General features: G+C 52.6%; 1 protein-coding gene across 2 annotated transcripts in view; it reads right to left on the reverse strand.

The window, feature by feature from the left end:
- The window catches only part of DGKZ (diacylglycerol kinase zeta), a 45,696-nt gene that overhangs the window by 20,191 nt on the left and 7,706 nt on the right, over nt 1-17,799 (reverse strand). Inside the window, exons 1-6 of one of the 2 annotated variants that reach the window (XM_079309215.1) lie at nt 5,161-5,957; nt 4,256-4,364; nt 3,465-3,560; nt 2,619-2,696; nt 2,275-2,331; nt 120-188 (exon numbers count right to left, since the gene is read on the reverse strand). In XM_079309215.1, the coding sequence (XP_079165341.1) occupies nt 120-188; nt 2,275-2,331; nt 2,619-2,696; nt 3,465-3,560; nt 4,256-4,364; nt 5,161-5,945 (1,194 nt within the window). In that variant the 5' untranslated portion in view covers nt 5,946-5,957. Of the gene's footprint in view, nt 1-119; nt 189-2,274; nt 2,332-2,618; nt 2,697-3,464; nt 3,561-4,255; nt 4,365-5,160; nt 5,958-17,799 lie in introns of those variants that run through there. The other variant, XM_079309216.1, reaches the window with a different exon arrangement.

The raw sequence follows: 17,799 nt of genomic DNA on the forward strand, positions 1-17,799 counted from the left end.
TCTTGGTTTTGCTGCCAAACAGGAGTGGTGGATGTCCCTGGTTCCCAGCCCTGTGCATGTCTCTGGCTTGATCTTAGATTTCCTTCAGGCTGAGAAAAAAGCCCAAGATACTCTCTCACCTTGCCACACTGTCGGCATTTCCCTTCCTGCCGCCTCCGGTGCACCCAGTGATGTCGGACAACAATGGGCTAAATGGAAAAGAAAAAAAGAAAATTGAAAAAAAAGGAAATGAAGAGCCCAGTGCATGAAGGAACACAGGAACAGGCAGAAGAAATGGACTCAGGCCAACCAAACTCTGCTCTTACAGCAAAACCACTACTCATAGGCACCGGCCCCTTACCCTCTGAGAGAAGGGAAAGCCAAAGAATCAGGGGGCAAGTGGCCAAATTAAGATGCCCCAAGAAAAGGGAATTAAAACAGAAGCAAAAGGAAGGAGGACAAGGGAACTGAAGACTGAGAATCACACAAAGCAGAGCCAACGGAGAGTGGGCAAGCAGTAGCACGTCTCTGTCCCTTAACATCTCTGCCCAGATGCCCCTAGTGCCAGGTGAAAAACATGCTGGTGGAAGGTGTGAACATCCCTAGAGAGACACAGTTTGTGCCCACAGCAAGAAGATGGAAGTGCTTGCAGCTCAGCAGTGAACAGCCACACTCCACATTCCTTGAGAAGAGCAGCAGCCCCAAAGCCTCCACACCCACTTCCCCCTGCTCTTTCCCCAGGCCAATCTTGAGCCTGCTTCAGTCCCAGTGTGGGCAGCAAGACTGCTTGCCAGCACCTCTGCTCACAGTGGGACTGCAGAAGTGATTGTGAGGGAGTCAGAAGTTTTGTGATGAAGCACCACTTGTCCTAAATCCCATCCTACTATTCCAGCCCTGGATTGGGAATGGCACTGCAGAGAGAGTAGCAAAAAGAGAAAGGGAGTGCAAGTACACAGGCTGGCATGGCAGGGCCCAATATCCTGCTCCTGATAGCTTTTGGGATCATGATGATGAGAGGCAGAAACTGGCAGGAGGTTTGGGTTACATCCAGTGTTGCCTCTTCTGAGTGCAGCACATGGAGAGGATGAAGAGTCTTGTTGGCTTTAGTTGATATTAATCCAACAAGAGCAGAAGAAGGGCTATGCCTTGAGCTCAGCTCTGGGTCCAAGAAGGACATTTAGGGAATGGGATGAACCTAAAGGGGAATCCCTGGCACCACAAAGGCCAGAGAGCACCTGTTTAGGGAAACTGGAAGGAAGAGGCCTTGGAGGAACTGAGAAGCATTAGAAACACAGGATGGAGAAGCAGAATTTGTGAGGGGAAAAAAAAAAAAAAGCAAGAAAGGGGAGGATGAAAAGATTTGTAGAGGTTAGAGAGAAGAAAAATAGAGATGGAAGATTAAGCAGAGGCAGCAAGCTGTTAGCAGAGCCCAAAGGGTAAGTGAAGCACAAATAAGGGAGCTAGACTAAGAGCAATATAGGAAGGAGACACAGAAAGAAAAACAAAGGAAGAAAAGAAGGTCTAAAGTGATGCTGAAAGCTTAGCTTTATGAGGTCACACAGCATTTCAAACCAGGCAGCCCTGTGTTTGAATATCCTTCCCCACCTAGATCTGCTGTGCCAGCACAGCACAGGGGGAAACTCTGTTACCAAAATGGCCTGTGACTGAGCCACCCACACTCAGTCCAGAGCACTGCACAGGCTATACTGGCTCCACGGGCTGGAGGGTGAAGCATGAAGGCTAACAGCTGCTTCCACCAGTGCAGGTCAGCACACAGGTTCCAGGCCACTGCTTATGCCCAGTACATTACAACATGGGCTGAAGGGCTCTGATACCACTACTGTGGTCAACTTCCATTGCCACCTGTGGCACCCAGGTCAGGGCTGAGTGATAAAGCTAGAAATGAGCCCATACTACTTCCTTCCAAATTGCAGGAGACTTGGGGACCTGCTTTTTGCCACAGCCCCATCTATGTGCCTGGGGACCCAACACAAGGGTCAAAGTTTCTCCCAATAAACACTGTCTGTAGGTTCCCCCCATGTAGATCCAGGAGATTCAGAACATGTATACTACTGGATGCTTTGCATTTGCTGCCTGCAAACTCCTAACTCTTCACATCCAGTCTGCTGCTGCCTTGCAGAGAAACATCCCTTTTACAGCACCACCCCCTTGGAGCAGGAAAGAACATGATGCCTCCACTTGGATGTGCAACACACTGGCAGCATCTGGTGCCTTTATCAGTAAAGTGGAAATGGGAGATGCAGATGTGGGCAGCATCCAAGGCACATCTCTCACCTCCCGTATGTTCCGGGATCCTGACTCCCTGAAGGAAGGTTTGCAGCGGAAATTTATCTGTAAGTTGAACACATGAGAGGAATCAATAAAACCATTGTACCTGAAGGAAACCTACTGGAATTTACTGCACTACAACAAGGCCCAGAACCTCTGGTTTGTACTGAACAAAATGGGGCCTGGAGTCCCAGTCATGGCACCAGATGCTCATTTTGGTACTGTCTCCTCAGAATACCCCTCTTTGCAATTACACATTGCAGTTCCCCAATCTTCTTGTGTTTCACTGCCCAAGAAAAGGCTGCTACAGTTTTGCAAGCTGCAGGGAGAGCTTAAGAGGCCCTACTCACTTTCTCCAGCTGTTCAATGCAGGGTGTATGCACTACGATCTTGCAGGCTGCACACTTACGCCTGGAGAGAGGCTTTTGCTGAAGGGAAAGAAAAGGGGGGAAAAAATATATATGTGAATGAAAATACACAGTGTTCAGAGCCTGACAAGCTCAGCCTCCCATCATACCTCCTTCTTATTTATTGGGAAGCAGAACAAGCCCTACAGTAAAGTTAGATACAACCTAGACTTCTCATCTAGTGAAGGAGTCTAAGCATGAGCCTATAGCAGATATTCTCAAGTCTGGGACAGAGCAGGGAGGTACTTTCCCTGCTGTCCTGTCCTGCAGTCCTTGTCCTCCGACACTGCCTGAGAGCACCATGGAAGCTGGTCTGGGAGGCACCTGCAGGGTGACAGGTACAGGGTGGCATCAGTGCTCTGTGTCGTGCACCACAAGCAGGACTGAGCCTGTAAATTGGGAGGGAGGACGGCAGGGCCAGGAGGAAACAGGCCTGGGTCTACAGAACTCTCTTTTCTCCTCTACTGAAAGGTCTTGGATTCAGATTGTCCTTCCAAGGGTGTGGAATCCCAACACTCTCCCTCTGGAACCCTCCAGGCAAGTGGTAGCCCTGCATCAGGTTCCCATTGCAAACTGAGAACCAGCATTAGCAGAAACTAGGGACTTGGCCCTCTGGTATGGAGAGGCAGGAGGGACACAGTTCCTGCCTGGGCAGCCCCCCAGACCCTGCATGTCCCCCAGCAGCAGCAGCAGCAGCAGCAGTGTGGCCTCTGTGGTCTCCCAGTAAGGTGACAGCAGAGCTGGGTTTGTGGCCATTGCTGGCAAGGCGGGTGGCCCCAGGTGACTCACCAGAAGCTTTGCCATGCAGTTCTGTTCCCCAACGTAGCAGAAGTCCCCAGAGACATTGGTCTCAAACCAGATGTGCTCCCCATACACCGCAGCCTCCTGAAAGACACAAGACAACACATGCTCTGAGAGCACCCCCAGAGAGGCACCTGAGCCCCTAAAATACTTTGTGCAAGCGACAAGATACTGGACAATGCTGGGGGTGGGAAGCTGGAGCTAGGTGGAGGACAGGAGACAAGATGCACACATCAGCTTCAGAGAGGAAACCTCACAAAGCTGCTGCCATGGCCCACCTGTTGTAAACAAGAGGGCCCCAGGAAATCAACTCCAAGACCTACAAACCACCTCTAGTGCCCTGCACAGGGGAGCTGCTTTCATCACCCAGAGAGGAGGCATCAGGGCAAACTCAATGCAGGGGACTCTCCTGAACCAGCTTTTTTTTTCAGCCTGAAGGTGCAGCTTAAAACCTGCAGGGCTTTGCCTGTGAAAGAACAGGAGCTTACTCCTGTTGCTTGGCCCCAGCCACCAGATCTTGGCTGTTAGAAGCAGAAAAGCTGGCAGTGGAGTAGTTATGCCATCCCTCCAGGAACCACCTGTGCCTCCACAGCCTCCCTCTTGCAGCATCAAGTAGTGCTGCCAGGAGCACAGATGCTGGCACCAGCTGGTGGCAATGGCAGAGGCCATAAATGTGTCAAAGTCAGTCACCTGGGAAGCCTCAACCCAGGGAAGAGCCTGCTGCTTCTTGGTCTGGAGCCTACTCCATGCAATGCCCAGCAAAAGACAGTACAACTTACACTCCAATCCACAGTGCTGCGTATCTGCCTCTCCGAGTCGCTCCTCAGGGCTAGTGCCGGGTTCGGCTGGGCTACCATGTGCTGGAGACTGGATTTGGCAATGGCTTTCCTGGAAGACACAAGAGGGCTGGCTATTAAATATATATGCAAAACACAACCTGCTTCTAAGATACAACATGAGGCTGGAGCAGAAAAGCCTCCTCAGGACCAAGTGGCCGGAAATGAGGTGAATTTCCATCCCAGCTGGCTGAGAGGTACCTGTTCCTGTGAGATAGTCCTGTGGGATGAAGAGGTATTGGCCATGTTGCTGAAAGCTCAGCTCACCCTGTACCCAACAAAAGGCACAGACTGGGCCTGCTAGGTTAATGCCCTCAGGGCTAAGAGTTCCATAGTAAAACACCCTGGGAGTATCCAGGGAGCTGTGGTGGTGGGACTGCCCTTGCACAGCCAATCTACAGCCCGTGTCCAACAGTCTCCCTTCATCTCTCCCACCTCAGAGCCTAGGCTATTTCCAGACACCAGTACAACTGGCCAGAATAAAAGCAGATGTTTGTTTGGGGCTACTGAGCTTCTCCCAGATGTGCTAGGATGAAGGTAACAAGCAGGAAATCCAGCCAGCAGGAAAAAGTGTGCATCCTCAGCCAGTAACCAGGCCTACCACATTCCTCTGGTCCCAGCCTGGCAGGAGACACCCACAAGCCCCAGGAACTGCACCAAGCGCATCAGTGGCAGAGCTGGCCCGAGTGGAAGATGCTCAAGGTAGACCAGCAGCACTGCAAGACACTGATGGCAGCCAGGACCAACGGCGCTGAGTCTCTTCCCTCCCTCCCCACCAAACCTGGGTCTGCAGCCCACCTCTGCCCTCCCCAAGGCACTGCCTGCTTGCACGCTGCCACCATACATACAGCAGCCGGGGGCTCCAGCCGTCCGGGGCGCTGCGGCAGGCGGGCTCCGGTCCCAAACCCTCAGCGAGCGTGGCAGGGGGGCACCTGGTTCCGGCCGCTCCTGCAGAGCGCTGGGCCAGCAGCCGCGGGTGACCGGCGGGGAGCAGCCCCGGCTGCGGGGCGTCGCTGGAGCGGCGGCGCTGGCTGAGGCGGCGGTAGCGGCCCGGCAGGCCGTAGGCAGCCCGGCCCTGCGTGGCCTCGGTGGGCAGGCGGTGCGAGCAGGCGCGCCGCAGGCAGCGCGGGCCCCGCGACAGGCGGGCCGCCTGCAGCGGCCGCGCCTGGGGCAGCATGGCCAGCCACGTCTCCTCAGCACCGTGCTCCTGCTGGGCCTGCTCAGCTCCCGCTGCTGCTCCGCCGTCCTCTGGAGACTCAGACCTGGAGCTGTCAGTGCCGTGAGCCCTGTCCTGCTCCTCTCCCGTGGGAACGAGTCCGGCCAGGAGCACGGCGGAACCCAGCAGCTGGGCATCAATAGCTTGCGCCTGGCCCCCGCGCTTCTTCTGCACGGCAAACCTGGGGCTGAGGCAGGGCGGCGTGGTGCTGGAGCGGCGGCGGGTGCCGGGCCGCCGGACCAGGCCCAGGCAGGAGAGCGAAGCCGCCGGGGTGCCCGAGCCACGGCGGCACTGGGCCAGCGAGCTGGAGGGCAGCCCCACCTGGGAGCGGCGCCTGACCTTGCCCGTGGGCACGGCCACCACGCTGCTGCGCCGCGGCCCCTTCCGCCCAAAGTGCCGCCTAAAAAAGGTTTCCATTGCATCCGGTGGCTGTTAACAGAGACCAGGAAATAAGTAGGCTTGCCGATGAGTCCCAGGCCAGCTGTGGCTGTCAGGGCAAGGGGACAGTGGGAAGCAGGGGGCAGAGGGCTGAAGCAGGGAGTGGGAGACACGGCAATGCTTCCTGAGGTGTGTGGTAAGGTGTTGCTCCCCACAGCTCTACTGCTCCACAAGTTTCACAGCTCAGCCCAGAGGGCTGCAATGGCAGGGCAGGTGCCATCACCTAGCTGGGACCCTCTGAATTCCCTGTTCTCCACCACGGACAGCCCCTGTGCACTCCGAGTGCCAATCAGCCCTGGCACCTCAATTACCCCCGCCACTTTCCTGATGCTGATCCACCTGGTTTCCTCACAGGAACCACTCTGGTTAATCACCAGTCCCACCAAATTTGCAGCAAATTGAAATGAACTCCTTGAGAGTCCTACAGAAAAAAAAATGAACCAGGCCAGTAAAACCTGGGCAGGAAAATTTAGTAGAAGTGGTCTGGGAGAGCTGGAAGCTGAGGGAGGCTGGAGCAGGGCAGAAGAGAACTAGATCATCCCATCTGTCCTGAGCAAAACTTCCCTCTCATTGGAGAAAGAGCTTTATGGAAAACTCATGCTTTCCCAGCTGCCACCTCCCTTCAGCTGCTAGAGAATTTATTCAAGGCAAACTTAAAAAAAAAGAAAACATTAAAACCCACAGCTTGGTAGAAGAAAAACTTCTTCAGTTGTTCCCAAGGCAGGGGACTCGATCATGGCAGCCTACAAGCACACACAAGCCACCACCACTCCCAGTGATTTCCATACTGTGCAAGGCATCTCCTCTACCCACCACAAGGGCTTGGACATGCTGCTCACCACACAGACTGACATCTGCTCCCCCTCCTCTATCTTCCTCCCTTCCCATGCTCTTTTACACTCTTCACTAATATCAGAGAATCTTCAGGATATCACTCCGGTTCAAACTTCCAATGACCCAAGGCCCACACAGATGAATTTATCAGAAGCTCCCTCCCTTTTTATTTGGGAAATGCATATAAGATGGGACATAGGTTTTATCTTCTGGACAAACTGGAGGTTTTTTGAATTTTCTTTTTAATAGATGAGTACCAAGGTGAGTTGGGATTTTTGGAAAAGACAAGGCTTGGTTTGGTCTCCTCCAGCCTTGTAAACAAGGAAGCCAGCTCTTCAGTTTCTATAGTCTTATCACCATGCCTGTACTCAGTAATGTAGGGGAGGGAGGGAGGTAAAGAGGAAGGAAGGAAGGCAAGAAGGAAGGCAGGAATGAAAGCAATGGCCTCCAGAGAGCAGCATCAGGGCAGCTAAAGCTTGGCTGAACTGAACGCAAAGACAAAGCATCCCCTCCTCAGAAGTATTTCTCAATTCCTACCACTGGAAGCAATGCAGGCAGGTATTTGGTCACCAGAAGGTTCAATCCACCAAGGCCCATGCAGCTTTGCAGAGTGCATCAGCATTTTACTGGTGATCCTGCTTCCAGCCTGTTCCCAACACTAGTGCTCCATTCATGTCCCTTATCCCCATCATCTGCAGGATGATGCACAATAAACTGCATAGAATCAGAGAATCTAAACTTTCCCCACAACTGGAGGTCATTTCCTCTTGTCCTATCACTTGTTACTGGGGAGAAGACCCCACGCCTTGCTACAACCTCCTCTCAGGTAGTTGTAGAGCTCAACAAGGTCTCCCAGGAGTCTCCAGCTTCCTCAGCCATTCCTCCTAAGACTTGTTCTATAGATCCTTCACCAGCTGTACTGTCCCCTGGATGCACTCCAGCACCTCAATGACAGGAGGAGGGCCCAAATCTGGACACAGCACTCGAGGTGTGGCCTCACCAGTGCTGAGTACATGGAAACAGTCACTTTCTAGTCCTGCTGGCCACACTATTACTGATACAGGCCAGGATGCTGCTGGCTTTTGTAGCCACTTGACACATGCTGGATGATGTTCAGATGGCTGCCAGTGAGCATCACCACCAACAGGTATTAAAAACTGTCAGAACACATACAACCTATTAAAAAACACAAGTGAGAACACAGGATGTGGCACACTGCAACAGACCCTTTTTGGCCAGCTTTAGTTCCTAGGGGAGACATACTGACCAAGGGCTCCTCAAATGAGCTGAATGGCTGTTCCCTCCTGCCCCAGATATTCCACCAGCACAAAGCTGCTGTACCACTTACTGTGTTGCTGCTGTGGGCAGGAAGACCTCTTAACACAGCTTCCTTCCTTTTTCCACCAGTCTCGTGAGGAAACATGCTAGAACAACCTTGGTTTGACATTTATATTTGAGCACTAGCTGACTACAAACCTTTTTATCTTCAGGGCTGTCTGTAAATGGCACGTGGAATCAAGCTCTGACCACCAGTGGTGAAGGTTATTACAAGACTGCCATCTGACAGCCCATGACAGCAGCATGGTGCAGCTCAGATATGCTGGGTGTACATATCCCCACCTCCTGCATCTCACTTCCAACCTGAGCTCCAAATTGTATTGCAGGTGTGAGAGCTGCTGCTGGTGGAGCAGATGGACCAACTGCCAGGGCTGCCCATGGTTGAAATGCATTAGCAGAGCTGCGTGCAGAGCAGCTGGAGAGCCATGCACTAGGAAGAGAGGAGCCCAAAAAGAGCTAAGCCCTGGATGCTCTGGGCCTAACACCAGCACGTTACTGGCATCTCCACTGTTTGTCACTGAGAAAAAATGGAGAGGAGCCAGCACCTGTGGCTCCACTGTAGACCATTACTGTTACTTGGCTCAGTGAGGTAAAGAGGCTGGATGGAGGCAGCCTGGCATTTGCAGGGTGCAAAGGAAAGGAAGTACTGCTGCATGTACTGGGATATCAATTCTACTTATGAGCAGATATAACTATCATTTCAATCTCCTTCTGAATAAGGAAGGAGGCAGCAGCTCTGCTCTGCTCATGATCTGCAATCAGAGCTCTTGAAAGGTGGGGTGTTTTTTATTATCAGACTTCTCAAAGCATCCTACACACCCTGCCTGGCTGCTGAAGCAGGAACAAAACCAAGCAAGATCTAAACACCCTTGGAAAGCACAGCAGGAATGGAAGAGGAAAAACTTGCATCTTGTAACTGCAGTGGACATACAGCTTGTGAATCAGCTGTTACGGAGAAATCTCTCCAGATATCCAGCAGCTATCCCTCATCTGGTGATGGTGGTTCCAAAACCAGACAGGATGACTATTAGGGCTAAACATGCAGTGTTATGTCCCCCATGACATAATCTTTGCCCACATCAGCAAGAGAATCTGGATATTCAGCTCTACTATTCTGCTTTGCTTCATTGGCCTTGAGCAAACTCCTATGTACCACAGGCTCTCAGTGATAGGAAAAGGTATCTTGTGCCAAGCACCTTCTTGGCCTTTCCTCTGCATTACAATTCCCCTTGTCCCTCCAGCAGCCTGGTCTATTCCTGCCAGTGCCCAGGAACAAGAAAGATCTCAGGTTACCTTCACACAGTGATAAATCTGGCACCCCTCTCCTGGCACCAAAGGAGGCAAGAGGACCCTACTGCAGGATGTGTCTGGCACTAAATACACAAGCCTTGAGCCACAGAGAAGTCTGGACACAATAACACCATCAGCTCCTCCTGACCTTTCAGCAAATCTCCAATTAGTCGACTGGAAAGCATTTTTCCAACCACGGGACTACAAGGGAAACAAGTCTGAGAGCTTTGCCCTGTTCCATGACGAGCACCTGTCCTGATGACAGCTGGCTGGATTCCTGAGTCCTGGCTAGCTGTGGGTTCTGGGGAGCTGCTATGGCACTAGAGCTGGCAGAGTGTGAGCAGGAGCCCATTTTGTTTTACAAGCTGTCTTCTCCTGGCAAAGACACTTGACTCATACAGATCAGCCACAAGGAAAGTGTGTTATTAATAGCCACTCCTGTGTGACAGCAAGATCTCCTGGACTTCTGCCTCCCTGCCTCCTCCTTGCCAGGGCACTGGAGGGACTGAGGGGCCCAGGAGCCCATCTGGAGAGCTGCTGCTCATTCCCACCCCGCTGGCACACCACTGGTTGCCTTCAGCCTCTGTTTCCATCATAAGCTTGCACACCCCACACCTCCTTTTCAGTGCTCTGATATTCAATCTTCCCATGTACGCTTCTGTCCTCACACCACCCCTGCTGAGATCCTGTCCCCATTCTCCCATCCTGCTTCCCACGCATCATCACTGACCTCTCCCCTCCCTGGGGCTCCCCAGCCAGGCTTCTCTGACCTTACAAGAGCAACCTGCACGGATGAGGTCTGTTGAGGAAGGTGTCCCCATGCCAGATGGGGGAGGGAAAATACTGTTCAATATGTGGTGCAGCCCTCAGGCTTTGGTTGCAGTGAGGTGTGCAATGATCAGCAAGTTCCCAAACTGTGCACTTTGTTTCTACTCAGAATTTCCATTCCAGCTGTCATCTCTCCTACCATCACGCAAATGAAACAGAGCCAGGAGCTCCCCCACGCTGGGTCCAGTATGAACAAGGAGATGGAGCTACCCCCAGCACAGGGGCAGGGAGGCTCCATCTAAAACATGAGCCTTTCAAAGCACCATGAGGGGTGAGCTATGGGCTATGCTTATCTATTTTAGGATTCATACACTTGACCTACTGCAACAAGTGCCACCATCTAATGGGCCCCTTCCAGGCTTCTGAGCCACAGGACCATGGTATCCCCAGGGCAAGGACAAGGACATACTCAGTTGCACTGTCACCCTGCAGAGGAGGGGATTACTGCTGCAAACATAAGGCTGCCTCTCCAGGCTGCAGAAGCCAGTTTCTGATCCGAGCACTCAAAGGGCAACACATCTCAACTTTTCTCTCAGTGAGTCCTGGGCCTGATCAAGATTAATTCAGACCTCTCTGCTAGTGAGGAAGCAAGGGAAGTGCTTAGAAACCAGCTGCATGCAACTGCAGAGGACCTCCTCCCAGCCCTGTGGTCTCTGATGCCCCTGCATGTGCTGTATAGAAGTCCCTGTCAGGGCTACTGGGCATGGACATGAGAGCAAGGCATCCCTGGCAATATCTAAGCACGCTTGTCAACTTTCTCAGAAGACTGTCAGTGTCACTGGGCACTCTGGGTGGCCAATCTGGAGGTCCCAGGACAGCACTGCTTCACAAGGGACAGGCAGCTATATCAGTGTAGCCTCTCTGTACCCATCTTGTACGTGTCTCAGCAAGAGCATAACTCACAGCCAGTCAGGACCTGGGATACCACAGGAGGAGATACAGCCTCTAAGATGCATTCTTTGAATGGACAACATTTAAAGATGCAGCACCAGAGACCAGCAGCTGCTTTGGGGTGGGACTGTAGCAAGGCAAAGAAATGAAACACAACAGTTTGATAGTTTGTCATGTAGGCTTCTCCAAGTGGTAAAGCCAGGTGGAAGGACACTGCCCGGCCATGCCTCATTCAAAGCAAGGCAAAAGCCATCCCACCTTCATGTCTGGCTCTTCACAAGAAAATGCTCACATTTTGTTTGCTGGGAAGAACAGGGGCTGGGAGCAGAAGGGACTTTTTATACAGTTCCTTGCATTTTCTCAACACCCTTCTCATGACAGCTGCATCCCACTTCACCCCAAGCTCTGCATGATGCTGTGCTGCCATCCTCTTTTCACCACCTTTTCAGGGCAAACGTGAGATCTGTTTTAAGGCACATCTGCCAGAGCAGCTCAGATCTTCCGCAGAGGCTTCATAAATTGAAGAGTTTGCCAGCCCTAGCCTTCAGAGTAATGTTCCCATTACAACAATGTGATTTCCTTCCCAAAATCCATGGAAGACAGTGTTTTATCTCAATTTAAACCAAAACCATCTCCTTGGAGCCTCCTGGGCTGACTCTGGGCATTTACATCCCTTGACAACTTTCCACCATCATAATGTTTTGAAGTTTATATGCCACTACAGTAAATAATCTGCCTCCTGGCAATCAAGAAACCTGACAGCACTGATGTAAACAATCTGTTGCTGCATTTGGCTGAGGAGCTGAACAGCAAGACTGACAGCCTTGAGCCATGAATTAACCAGGGCTGAAATGCAGAGGGTGAGCCACCACCGTCAGTCTGGTTCTGGGGCTGAGGCTGAGCAGGGGTCGGGGGAGAGGCTGGCCACACTGTTTCTATTTTAGTCCCATCAGCAGTACCAGCGATGCAGGCTGGGAAAGACTTGGAGAGTTTCTTCTCTCTCTCTCTCTCTCTCTCTCTGAGCTTCCTTTCCAGAGCAGCATACATAAAGCCAAGCAGCGGGGGCCTCAGCAGGGTATCCTGGTGGTTTAGGTACCCAGACTATGGTTTCTTTTGCAGATTCCCATTATCACACCCACTGATGGTCCTCTCCTTCAGTGCACATAGCTCTGCTCCTCACAAGGAGGGACACGCTATTTAGAGGGTGGTCACTCCTGCAGCCCAGCTCTTTGATCCAAACTCCCAGAACAGCCCCAGCGTTTTTCCCCAGCACACAAGGACAAAATCCTGGCACAGAAATTACTACTGGCCACAGTGCTGCCCCAGGCAGGGCAATACACAGTGTTTGCCCGGGGCACCAGCCCCAGGAAGGAGGTGATGAACCCTGTGTAACAACAAAGCTGCAGTGTGGCATATACAGAACACAGGCAGGGATTCCCAGGGCTAGTAAGATTCTGCACCTCCCAAAGCAAAGCCAAGACAACCTCAGGCATTCCAAAACAGGCATTGATCACTGATCAGAAAGATGGGATTCATATACCTCCCTCCAGCCCACAGCAGGGATTAGGAAGAGCATCCCATTGCTCCTGGCATAAGCAGGGAATCACAGTGCCACCAGCACCAGAGGATATGCCAGGAGTCTACAAATCTCTCCTACTTTCCTAAACTATCCCAAAACAAAGCAACTGAGGACTATATCTTCTGCTACCTGCAGATTTTCTGCTGCCACCCCCATGCCACATGGACTGGCAGGATGAAAGCAGCGAATGGGTGGCTGGAAATACACCACTGGCAGGGAAACCCCATAGAAACAACAGCCAGGAACCGCTGAGCACCACGGCAGCTGTGTTTCACAGACCCCTGCCCGAGCCCTGGGCACTTCTGTGGATCAGCTTGCTCCAGGCTCTGGCAGCAAACTGAAGCAAAGTTGAGCGTCTTGGGGATGACTCTGGGGTCTGCTCGTCCTGCCCCTCACAGTGGTCTGGAACCAAATGCCATACCTACAAACTAAGAGCTGTCTCTCCTCCCAGGGCCCCTCCCATCCCCCACCCAGCACAAACAAAAGCAGGAAACGTGAGGGAGAGGGACGAGCAGGATAAGGAAAGGGGAGATAGTGGGCGAAAGCCCCCGTGACCTGATCCGGAGCGGCGCAGGGGTCCCGCAGGTGCCGGGTGGGTGGCAGTGGCCGCGCTGCAGCAGCGGGCCAGCCCTCCCCTGCCAAGTCCTAGTTTGGAGAGAGCGCTTGGCTTCTCCCTCCGCTCCTCCCCGCGCTGCAAACCCTGACAGCGCTGGTTAAAATAACCAAGTGCACTTCCTCTCCGAGCGGCCCCGAGGCCGGCTCGCCCCCAGCCGCAGGCGCGTTCACCGCAGCGAGCCCGGAAAGAGAGGGGTCCCCACAGCACCAGCTGCTCTCCCACACTCAGCTGCAGCTCCGCCGTGGCACAGCTTCCCTGGCAGTGGCAAGGGAGGACACCAAAACTGGCAATTCCCTCCCGCCTCCTCGGAACCTGGATAAAGGGGTTTGCATGGCTGATGAGAGTCAAGCTGCCAGCCACGGAGAGCCTGTCTTCATGCACAGGAGGTAATTTGCTTCTGAGTTAGTCTTTGGTCCAGGCAGGCCCCACGGATGTCTCAGGAGCTTTTTGTCTTCCCTCATCGTGAAAACTCTCTATGGGACCTCTCATAGCCAGGCTGGGGACTTCCCCGTCATGCTTCACCACTGTCCGGGTTCCCCAGCTGCCTCTAGGGATCTGCTCCCAGCCAAACACAACCCATCTCCCTTTTGGGGACCACAAAACCCATCTCCTCTTTGGTCTTTGCAGAGACAGGAGGGAAGGTCACACCAAAGGCCAGCTCACTCCTCGATGCGTCACCAGCTATTGTTATTTCGGTCATTTACCCGATGAGAGCCGATAGCCACACACAGGCAGCAGTGAGTGAGTCAGTCCGGGTGGCTGCAGCTGAGACCTCGTCCTTTCACACCCTGCCCCCTCCTGCCTGCCCCTTCCCCTTGCCTACATGTCATGGCTAAAATTAGACAGCTCTTCTCCTCTGTCTGTAGGAATGTGTGTGTATTTGGACTGTGCCCAGTGCTCCTTGGGGCCTGAAGCGGGACTACAGTAACACAATCATAACAAAATGTCACAGAGGCTGCAGCCAGTATGGCAAAGGCAGCCAGCTGCCTCCCCCGATGGGTGTCTTGAAAGCAGTTCACAGGAAACCAATCCTCAGAGGGTAGCCAGGCCCAAAGGCTGAGCTACCACCATTGCTGTCATCTCCATCATGGCAGAAAGAGCAGTGTGAACCAGAGTGGGAGAGAAGGGTGGGGAGGACTCATGAGGAAACTCATCCATTGCCAAAGCTGCTGAGGATTGCATTCAGCCCTTTTCTCACAACACCAGAGGAGAAAGGGAGCTGGAGATACCCAGAGCAGGCAGGAGGTGTTCACCCTGGTCAGTCCTCTTCCCCCTCAAAACTGGCAGCTGATGAAGGATGAAAGGTTCTGCCTCCCTCCCTACACAGGAAATCTACACATCCTTCGGAATTCCCTTCCCACTGCCAGGAAAGAGACAGTTGTCACTAGCAGTCAAACAGGTCCCAGCACTGTCACAGCCCCAGGGCAGCAACACTGCCAGCTGTAGAAGGGCCTCTAGGAACAGGCCCCAGTCCATCATTGTTAAGACTCACTTGGTGGGACTGGCAGGATGCTTTATCAAAGAGAAAATTTAAAATGTGCTGCAATTTGTCAATCATTCAGAGCAAAGTAGCCTGATAAGAGATGTGGTGGTTCCTCACCAGCGCCACTTCCAGACAAGGAAGCTTAGCACAGAACCACAGAATGATTTGGATTGGAAAAGACTTTAAAGGACATCTCATTGCAACCCCACTGCCATAGTCAGGAACACCTTCTACTAGACCAGGTTGCTCAGAGTCCCATCCAACATTTCCACAGAGGGTTCAAGTTTCCATCTTGTCTCCAACTGCCCAATGCCCACCCTGCTCTTACTGCCCCCTGTGGTCTATGCATAGCAGAGACTCCTGCTGATACCACTTGCTGCTCCTCACAGTCACCACAATCCTATCTCCCTCCTGGGCTGGCAGAACCTGGACTTAAAAATGGAAACAGCCAGAAGGGGTGTCCACAGGGGATTCCAGGTGACCCCAAAATCCCTTCCAATCTGACCACCAAGAGACCAGGTCACTAATTTTCCAGGTTCCTGGAGGCATCAGGAGCAGGAAGCCTAAGAGCCCTGTCCTCAAGTTCCATCATGCAAACCTTGCTGCCATTCTCCTCCTACCCCCGCAACTTCACCTTAACATGCAGACAGGTGAATGGGTTGTGATGGAGACCAGTGGCTGCCAGTGCTGCTGCCACAGGTTTCAGTCTGCTGTGTTCAAGCAGAAACCACTGCTCCAGGCCAAGAGGCTCCCCAGGCCCACGCAGCCCTGAGCAAGACTTTCCATGTGAGGAGATCCTGGTCCCACGCAGCTGAAACCACACCACAAGTGGCAGCCCCTGCAGGTGTCTGCAGGGGGAGAGCCGCTCAGATCCCTGAGAAACCCAGTCCCCAGTGATCTCTCTACACCACAAAGCCTGAGACAGGAAAGACACCTCCCAAGCCTTCATCATGACCCTGTGACTAAGCACAGCACATGCTGACTTGCCACACAAATGGCATTTGTTGGTTTAACTGTGACCCTGTTACTGATATCACATCTAACCTTTGGTTTCACTTTTTCATCTCATGGCAGCAAGTGACTAAGTCCTGCACCTCACATCAAAATTGAAGTAACTCTTTTTCACAATGTTAATGTTGTTGGCTTTGCTGAATGCCAGCTTGTCCCACTGCAACTAGTAGGAGGGTAGGAGGAAAAGTTGGGATTTTTTTCTCCTCCACCTTTTTTGTTCTAAATGCCCTCAGTACATCTGGTCTTACATGCTTCCTTTTCTTCTTTCATCTTAACATCCCCATGTTTGCCAGAATCACTGATGGGCAAAATCAGTGCTTTTTTTCTCCCATCATCCTTCAGAGAGGGCAAGAAGCAATGCCCATGCAGAGAGCAGACCACTCTCTCCCTTCTTGAAATGGATTAGCACTTTAGCACAGACCAGGAACATAGGGCCACCTTGCTCTGCTTCCCGAGTTTGTCTGCTCCTCCTCCCATGCCCACAGAGACACTGGGTGTTCCAGAGAAGAGACTTGCAGTGTGGGAGGAGTGACCCCGGCTCCAGGTGCACATGTTGGGTGGGTGCCATTGTGGGGCTCTGAGGGGTACCAGGACACACAAGCCTGTGCACTGGGGAGCTGGCTGACAGCTGCTTTGGCTGGAGGCTTGCCTCTGAGCATCAGCCAGCCCATGGCTGCAGCTGGCCAGTTTAAACCATCAAGCTCACCAGCCACTTCAGCCACAGCAGCATAAAAAACGTTCTATGCAGATGCTTTGCCAAACCCTTTCTTGCAGAAGGGAGGAAAGCAAAACCAGGAGCGATGAGTCAAGGCCAGCAACCCTGCAAAGGGACATGTCACAACACCCAGCTGAAGTCAGCTGCAGGGAGAGGGCTGGAGTTGCACAGCAGAGCACCAGAGCTCCGAAGAGCGACCATGCCCTCTGGTGTTCAACCCGTGGCTCTTTGGACCTCTCCAAAACCATCTGCCTCCCCTCTGCAGAGCACTGACTGGCCACACTGCCTCTTGCTCCCAACCACAGGACTGCCAAGCAACCCTGGGACAAAATTTTTGTGTCTACAACATCAGACAGACAAGAGACTGACTGACAAACTCAAAGGCCCAGAATGCCATGCAGAGGAACTGTGTAGCAGAAGCCAGGAAGAGCAGCAAGGGTCTTCCACTGCAGCCCTCACACATGTGCAGCCAAATTCTGACCAGGCTAATGTGCTGCTCTACAAAGACCAAGACATAGGGAGCCTAGGAATGGAACCTGAGACTTGTCCCTACCTTCACATCTCCTCAGGAGCACCTGAGAGTGAGGTATTGGCTAGCCCTAACACCAGGGAAAGATTAGGAACTGGGTCCCACACAGCAACTATGTCCTGGAAATGGTGATTGTGTCCCAGGCCCTGTTTTTCCACCATTTCTGGCAGACATAGCCTTACTGAACTTCAGACTGCTTCATCTAAATTTTATTTTTTATAGTTATTTAATTCAGCATTATATTATATCAGCTAAGCCACTCTCAGTGCTGTCACCTTAGGTCTTCCAAGCACTCGGCATGCACTGGGTCTAGGTGCTCATGCCCACACTGGTTAGGATATAGAGGAGGAAGAGCTCAACTGACCTTCAATCCAAACTCCAGCCAAACAGAAGCTGACATGTTAGTCAACCAAAGTCCAGGAGCAAGCTGTCCTCTAGAACAAAGTTAGTGACACAGGCATGAGGCAAGCAGCTCGGCTTTTGGTGGCCGTGGTTAGTACAGACACAAGAAGGTGAAGTGGGGTGAGATGTGGGTGGGAGGGAGGAGAGCTCTTGAACACAAATGTTGCAGCAGCTGCTGGGACTGCACAGCCTGTGCAAGCCAATAAAAATACCACATACTTATACACCGCTGGTCGGTGCTTTATCCTCCTGGATCCCCATCGGCTGGGCTGGCTGCCCTGGAGACAAGGGAAGACACCTTTGTGGGGCAGGTGGAG

The sequence above is a fragment of the Erithacus rubecula genome (genome assembly GCF_903797595.1).
Source record: "Erithacus rubecula genome assembly, chromosome: 6".
Taxonomy (NCBI): Eukaryota; Metazoa; Chordata; class Aves; order Passeriformes; family Muscicapidae; genus Erithacus; species Erithacus rubecula.